General features: G+C 35.6%; 2 protein-coding genes across 3 annotated transcripts in view; one reads left to right on the top strand and one right to left on the bottom strand.

Moving 5' to 3' along the window:
• The window catches only part of LOC125039067 (1-acyl-sn-glycerol-3-phosphate acyltransferase gamma-like), a 13,150-nt gene extending 9,582 nt beyond the window's left edge, over window positions 1–3,568 (bottom strand). Inside the window, exon 1 of one of the 2 annotated variants that reach the window (XM_047632789.1) lies at window positions 3,446–3,568. The gene's annotated coding sequence lies outside the window, so the exon portion shown is untranslated. The remainder of the gene's footprint in view (window positions 1–3,445) is intronic. The other variant, XM_047632798.1, reaches the window with a different exon arrangement.
• Window positions 3,569–4,455: 887 nt separating this feature from the next.
• The window catches only part of LOC125039044 (kinetochore-associated protein 1-like), a 19,807-nt gene continuing 16,762 nt past the window's right edge, over window positions 4,456–7,500 (top strand). The window contains exons 1-4 of the mRNA XM_047632767.1: window positions 4,456–4,557; window positions 5,433–5,555; window positions 7,050–7,285; window positions 7,492–7,500. The exon at window positions 7,492–7,500 is cut by the window's right edge and continues 102 nt beyond it. Of these exons, the coding sequence (XP_047488723.1) occupies window positions 5,433–5,555; window positions 7,050–7,285; window positions 7,492–7,500 (368 nt within the window). The 5' untranslated portion in view covers window positions 4,456–4,557. The remainder of the gene's footprint in view (window positions 4,558–5,432; window positions 5,556–7,049; window positions 7,286–7,491) is intronic.

Here is a 7,500-nt window from a genome sequence, read left to right as displayed (position 1 = left end):
CATAAGAGCAAAGAAAACAACAGATTTTGAACTCCATAACTTATCACAACATTATGTCCCCTGAGACCAGCCTGATAAGATAAGTGTCATGATTATCTAGCACTAACAAAATGTGTTGATCATATGTGACAAAAAATCAGATGTTTATCATAAGATCCACTCTAATTACTCGACATAAAATGGGTAATTTCATCAACTTCACTCTATAAAGATTTTATGACTCAGAGAGTTGCATGTTCTTGCACTCACGTTCAACCAAGGACATCAATAAAAGCACTGCAGTGGCTCTTAACTGCTATCCCTCCCCACACCACCTAGTACTAGGAACTACCTTTATATGAATCCCTGGATAGCAAGGAAATAAGAAAGGTCTCATTGCAACCTTGTTTTCCAACCTCTTATCTGACACTACGATCTCTATCAGATGCCCTTCACTTTATCACTATACTTTAAGTACATCTGTATATCCTTAATAAAGAACCATAAGACCATGCATAAAATTGAAACATGGCCTAAGACAGGAAAAGACTTAAAAAATAAAATATATATATAAAGTGTAATCCTATAGTGGAAGGGAGAGCAGTGAATATATACAGATAGGAGGCAGGCTAACAGCACAAATGGCCTTCATTGCCAACACTGTATATCAATTACTGTGTGTTATACCAGCAAACCTCCCATCAATTGTTGACATTACTGATGAAATGATACTAACACATTCAAAATATAAGCAGTTACTCTAATATCTTACCTTTAATATTGAGGTAAGATATGAGGGAAAGACACTGGGTTAGTTAGGGAAGGAAAGGAAAAAAGGTAAATGAAAAGAAAGAAAACTTAATGCAGCACTGATACTGAATAAACATTCATAGCTCTCTAGTACACTGTAATATACCAACAGCTTCTGCTGGTAATATGTTGCACAAATAATGTAGTTTACTTCTACTAATCAGGAATAAAAAGTATCTATTTTCCATAAATCTATCTACTTATACAAAAGTAACCAACCCTAAACCAAACTAACTATAAATCTATCAATACTCTATCTGTATACATAAGGCTAAGTAACCTGCTAACTCATTTTTCTATTATATGTGAAAATGTACCTTAAGGGTTCATGTGACATGGTTACTATGTGGATTACCCATCATATCTTTCCTGAAGTGATAAAAAAAAGTATTCTCTCTTTGGGATTACCTAATCTATAAAATGTCTCTATCTGGTAAAGGTGACATTCACAAACTAACTTACATTCTGAGCTTGCTATTATGATTTAGCCACAGACCACATGAATATATATAAATATATAAAACCAAAATCTGATTCTGCAATCTATCCAGCTCATGCAGTTTTTTTTTAAGAAAAATCAAAAAAAATAAAATTAAAAAAACACCAATTGTCCTCTAAGCATATGCCATTCCTTTTGATGACCCAGAAGCTTGTAAATTATGAGAACCTGTTGGCCATCTAATACTCTTCTTAGCTCTACACACAAGTGGGGCAACCTGTACTTCAAGATCAAGCTGGGATAGAGCTCTGGGACTTTCAAAGAAATCAAAGACAAATTAATCTACACTGCATTCTTCCACTGGCATTGTTCACTGATCAAAAGCTTCATGTAAAAGTGTTTAACAAAATGTTTGTCAATGGATAGTGATAGGTTATGGAAGTTCCATGTCGATATATCTATTTGTGGCTTAGTACAAGTAAATATATATAGATTACTGTTAATACAATCAGTGTTCTAAACTCATTATTACTAGGATCATATATACTCTGCCTCATGCAGGTTGTATATATTAATAGACATACTTATGAAATTAACAGTTCATGAAAAATACAAATGCAGAAAATATGTGTACAGAATAACAACAAAGAATCTGATGGAAGATTTGCCATCAAGTTACAACTTTGAACAACTGGTAATTTCAAGTTTCCTTCACTAAGCATACCTAATGTGTTAAAATCTCCAGATCATCTATGACTTTTGCCCCACCATTTCTCACATCCCTGAATGCCTATCTATGTAAATCATTAATTTAAGCTTGCACAATAAGCATAGTGTGTCATTTACAATGGTCAAATAATAAATGTTACTACTCTAGTAGAATTCATTGATTCAATAGTAAACTGTATTGGAGGTATTTACATAGTGTTTTACAGGATATGATGATATTCCATCAATACATTTAAAACAGTTCATCTTTAAAATCCCTGATACACTATGTGCATTTTGCTGCCAACAGGATGAATGTGATTGTATCTTCAACATAAAATCATATATGGTTTTATTACTAGAAATATATAATGATTAGATTCCAGATATCAATTCTTTTTTCTTTTTACCTTGTTGCTTTTAGTAAATATTTAGATGTCTCCTGCACATCAACAATGGCCCTACATCAATGAGAATAGTTTATGCAACAGTAAGCACTCCTGCATATGTCATCAAATCTCCACTGCATGTAGCCTGGGGTTATGAAAGCCAGCAGACCTCAAAAGGAATTTTCATCAGATATACAGCCTGTCCGAGCTCTATCTTGCCAGAATGTACATGGTACAGGGTTGTTAGTTTTTGACAAGGAGGCTACACCAATCACAGGACTTTAGACACGAGGGCCTAAGTTACATTTAAATTTTAGAATGGCATTTACCACTGATATATTGAAGATAAATGTTCACATAAAATATGTTTAACTTACAACTCTGACTTTGAACTTTTACATGATTCTACAAAAAAAACAAAAAAAAAAATGCACCTACTTAATTTACAATGAAAACTAATCTAAATAGCTTTTACATTTCTTCAACTTAGGGACTAACAAGAATATAACCAAAGCACTGTACCACTGTTGCAGTCTTGCCTCTCAGGAAGGACTGCCAACTGATTCACTGGTTTAACAAGACATGCAAGATGGGAGCATAGGCCTATTATTAGATATAACCTCCAGCACTTTATTTCTAAAAGCCTAATATAGTACTTTAACTGCTACATATACACTGGAAATGGAGGAAAATGAAAGCTATTCCATTATATACACCTTATGTCTAATCTACTTGTTAAATCCAACTACGTAAACCAAATAACTAAATATTAACATGAAAAAAATCATCAATATTGTGTTCAATAACGTCAATAACGGCACAATAACGTAAGCCACGTATTCGCCCTGAGAGAAGCACAAACCACACCACATCTGATTTATATCTAACCCGTAATCACAACAAATGAGGTAAATCTGTTTGAAAATATGTTCAATCAGAAAGAAGATAAATAAAATAAGACATAGCGGGTTCTCTTAAGGTCACGCCTCAGACCGGTTGCAAATGCGTCCAGAAACACTGAAAATCAACACGTAAACTATTCACATGTTTCACTCACGTCAAGAAATGAACAAGAGAGGTGAAAGTGTCACCAGAATGGCAAAAAAAGGGCAAAAATCACCTCCAAAGCGGCTCTCATAGGTGGATCAGCTGATCTTACACGCGAACCGCACTGCGCACACACGCAATCAATGAGACTTTGAATGTGGAGGATGTGAGACGTATATTTGTGTATAACCTTTGCTTTTATGCAATGTTTGATCAGTGCAATTGCTTCTTTCGTTATGTAGTGTCAATAATATATATATATATATGAATTTTCGCTAAATTAAGGGAAAGCTGCGGATGACTGTGTGTGTGTGAGAAAGATTGCATATTTTGTCTACAACATTTACTTCTGTTTCTTTGGATAAGAGGTGCTGTTGTTATTATTTTTCAATATGATCTAATTGATCTCTTTATGTTTTAATTGGGCTTAGAATAGGTTTGAGAGTTGTTTTGCAAATATTATCAAGAACTCCCTCCATAATCTAATCCCTCATTGTTGTTTGATCCTATCGAGTTTCAATGTTGTATTTTTTGGCTTTGTTTTTATGCTCTCTTTTTGCTTTGAGTCCTTCAGCACACATATGAAGGCTAACCATAAATGTGTACCCTCAGTAAAACTCAGATTTTACTAGAATTCTCCTGGTAAGAAAAAAATAGATAAATATAGAAAGCTATTATTCGAGGCATCAATTAGTCGCATCCGGCTCGTGTTCACGCTGATTGAATACATAAAATGCGATATATCTTATGCTGTCGTTATCGAGGAATAAATCACGACATTAAGTAAATCCATATAAATAAGACTCACCCAGTGGCAGTATAGTAAGCCCGGTAAAGATATTCCAGATGAGAAGCTAAAGGAATATTTATAATAAAGTATAATAAAACGCTTCCGTCAGAATAAACTCACACAAACACATTATAAAGAAATTTAATTATTAAACAGTAAATTTCTTTGAAAAAATAACTAATAAATAATAATCATAGAGAAATACCAAAAGAAAACCATTGCGGGACAGAATAGTGACCCCGTAAAAAGATACCAAATAAAAAAAGTTTGGCAAACGTCCACTTCTGTTTTGACTTTGGCGCGAAGGCGAACCGAACACTCAGAGGAATCCTATTTTAAAACGGGATTTCTCTTGTAATATGTTTTGCTGTGATATTTAAGACACAAGATTCAAGGTAACGCTACTTGATTTAAGTATTATATATGTTTTTTTTCCAACTTAGGGGAATAGGTGTCCATTTAATGGTGTAAAGAAAATGTCAAGTTGTTTTACTGGCTCCTAAAAAGTTTTCGAAAAATGAAGAAAAAGGTTATTAAGATTTTGACTTATTAATGCGATATTTCAAGTATTTCATGTGTATATAAGAACTAGGGTACCTAGAAATGGTCAGAATGATTTTTTTACGAGCCGGAATAACAAAATCTCTTTAACTGTCATAATAAGGTGGTTACGCCCTATGCCCGACGAAATGCAGGTATTTTTCATATTTGAAAGTTTAATAAATCATTGTTATGTATTATATATGACGTTCATTCTCATTAGACACAGTGTAAGCTTATTTGTGACTCTTAATTACAGTGACTTTCCAAATTGGAGTTTTCTTGTAGGCCTAACTTTATTGGCTGTGATCCCTGAGGGTAGGCCTATAATCAGTAGTGGCAAGGTGTCAGCTGATTGGCGTGGTCTTTGTACTGTCACTTTGCCAAAAAATAAGAAACTTCACTCAATATATTCTGGTAAAATAATAGTGTGAAGAGGTTCCTGATTTGATGATAAATGAACAGGAAAGGCGACAAGCTCTTGAATATATACTGTGAATGATTGTTTGTCTTTGCTTGGACAGGTGCAGAGGTCCCTACAATCAGTGTCCTCTAGATATTTAGATTTGAGATATTTAGCTTAACAATACTTTTAAGATACCCTGGTATTACTATTAGTCATATTGAATATATTGATAGGAATGTCATATATAAATTGAATATTACTCTAGTGTGTATTGGTTGACAAGTCTGCCCTAAACATAATGCTAAAAAAAGTTATTATTTCCAGATGGTGTGCTGGGAGGTGCTTGACGCCGATTGTGATGAGGAAACTCGCCAGGCGGGAGATTTAGGCTCATTAACATCTCTCTATGAAGTTGTTAAATTAGCATATTTGCAGCCAGATGATAAGGTAGTAGTCAAATGTTTCAATTGTCTTTCTTCCCTTCTCACTTTTCATTCTTTATCCTCCTTTTTCTCCTGATTCTCATGTCCTTATTTCCAACCATTCAATCTCTTTCCATTTACTCTCCCATTCTGTCCTATTCCATTTATTCTCTTTCATCTCCCTCTCCCATATCTACTCTCTTGTCCCTTTATCTCTCATTTCTTAGTTTTCTCTTGTTCCCCTCTCCATTTCTAACAGGTTCTCCTTTCTCATTTCCTTTCCTACCTTCTTCTTTTTATTTCTTTTCTTCCTTCTTTCCTATCTTTTCTCTTACCTTTTTTCATTCTCCTCACATTTCCCATTCTATTCTCTGTTCTCCCTTTCTCTTCTTTCCTACCTTCTCTTTTTCTCCTTCTCTCTTTATCTCTCCTTCCTCACTCCTACCTTCTCCCTTTCTTGTAAATACCCCTTTTTTCTTTCTTTTGTTCTCAACCCCCTTCTCTGTCTCTCCTCCCTTCTCCATTTCTCCCCCTCTCTTCTCTTTTGCCTTCATCCTTTCTCCTATCTTATCTCTGTCCTCTTTCTCCTCTCTCTTTTCCCAATTTCACTCTTTTGTCCCTTTTTCTTCTGTTCTTCCTCTCCTCAACCCTCTCCCTTCATCACCTTTCCTCCCTTTCTCCTACCTCCTAACTCTCTTCTCTTTTCTTCTACCACTTCTCTCCCTCCCCCATTTTCCTCTATTTTCCTTTTCTCCCTTCTTTCATCCCAAATTCCTCTATTCTCTTACTTTCCTGTCTTCTCCTTTTCTTCTCTCTTCTTCCACTTTCCCTCCTTCTCCCTCTCCCTCCCTTCTACTCTCCTGTCTTCCTCTTTCTTTCATCCCTCCTGCCTCTCTCCTTTTTTCTTTCCACTCTACTCCCTTTTCCCTTTCACCTTTAACATCCTTCCATTTTTCTCCCTTTTGGCTGATTTATTTTCTCTCCATTTGCCTCCCTTCCTCTTTTTTTCTCCTTCCTTCTCCCTTTTCCTTTTTCTTACTTCCCTTCTTCCCTTCCTTTCTTCTCTTTTGTCCTTCCACTTTCTGCACTTCTCCCTCTGTCCTCCCTTCTTCCTCTTTAATTACTTCTCCATCTTTTCTTCATTTAATCAATGTCTTTCTCTTCCCCGCCCCCCCTTCCTACTCCTTTTCCCTACCTCACCCTCTACCTCCTCCATTATCTCCAGTTTTTCCTTGTACCTAAAGTCCTCCACTACCCACTAGTTCATCCCACCATCCCACCTCTCTCCTCCTACTTCCTCCTATTCTTTCCTTCTCCTCCCTTTTGTATTCCTCTCCCTTGGTATCTCCTTTATATTCTTTCATCATACCTTGTACTTAGGCCTACGTTCCCTACCTTCTCTTGCCTCCATTTCACATGGTAGCAGTATGTTCTCTAAACTATTTAGTGCAGATACAGCTTGAAGAGAAAAAAAAAAAAAAAAGCCCATCAAATAAAAGAATTTCTTTCCTTTCTGCAGCTCATTGGGTTGCCAAGGCTACATGCCAGTGCTGCCTACGGCTGTGTGGCTGTAGCCCTCGACTCTGTACTGTTTGTGTTCGGTGAGGGATGTTCCTCCCTTTTGATGCAGTTATCTCTTGAGGCACCTATTGACCTCATTCTCTGGATACCTCAAGGGGATTTTCTCATTCTTGGAGATGGTGCTGGGGGAATTCACTGTGCCCATGTGCATTCACAGAGAGTCTTGATAACCAAGTAAGAATACAGCTAAAAAAGATGTAGTCTAAAGACACTAGTGATTAGATATGCATATTTTTATGTACTAGTATTTAGAGTCTTGGTTTTGAAATATAGCTTTAAATTTTATTATATGAAAATAATTTGTGGTGTGATTGCAGACATAAATATTAGTAACATATGAGAAATTTTAATGAAATTTGTAAATATATCTTATTTCACAGACATCTACC

The sequence above is a fragment of the Penaeus chinensis genome, chromosome 3, assembly GCF_019202785.1.
Source record: "Penaeus chinensis breed Huanghai No. 1 chromosome 3, ASM1920278v2, whole genome shotgun sequence".
In the NCBI taxonomy this organism is placed as follows: Eukaryota; Metazoa; Arthropoda; class Malacostraca; order Decapoda; family Penaeidae; genus Penaeus; species Penaeus chinensis.
Note: the sequence above shows the minus strand (reverse complement) of the source record. Positions and strands in the feature narration are given on the sequence as shown.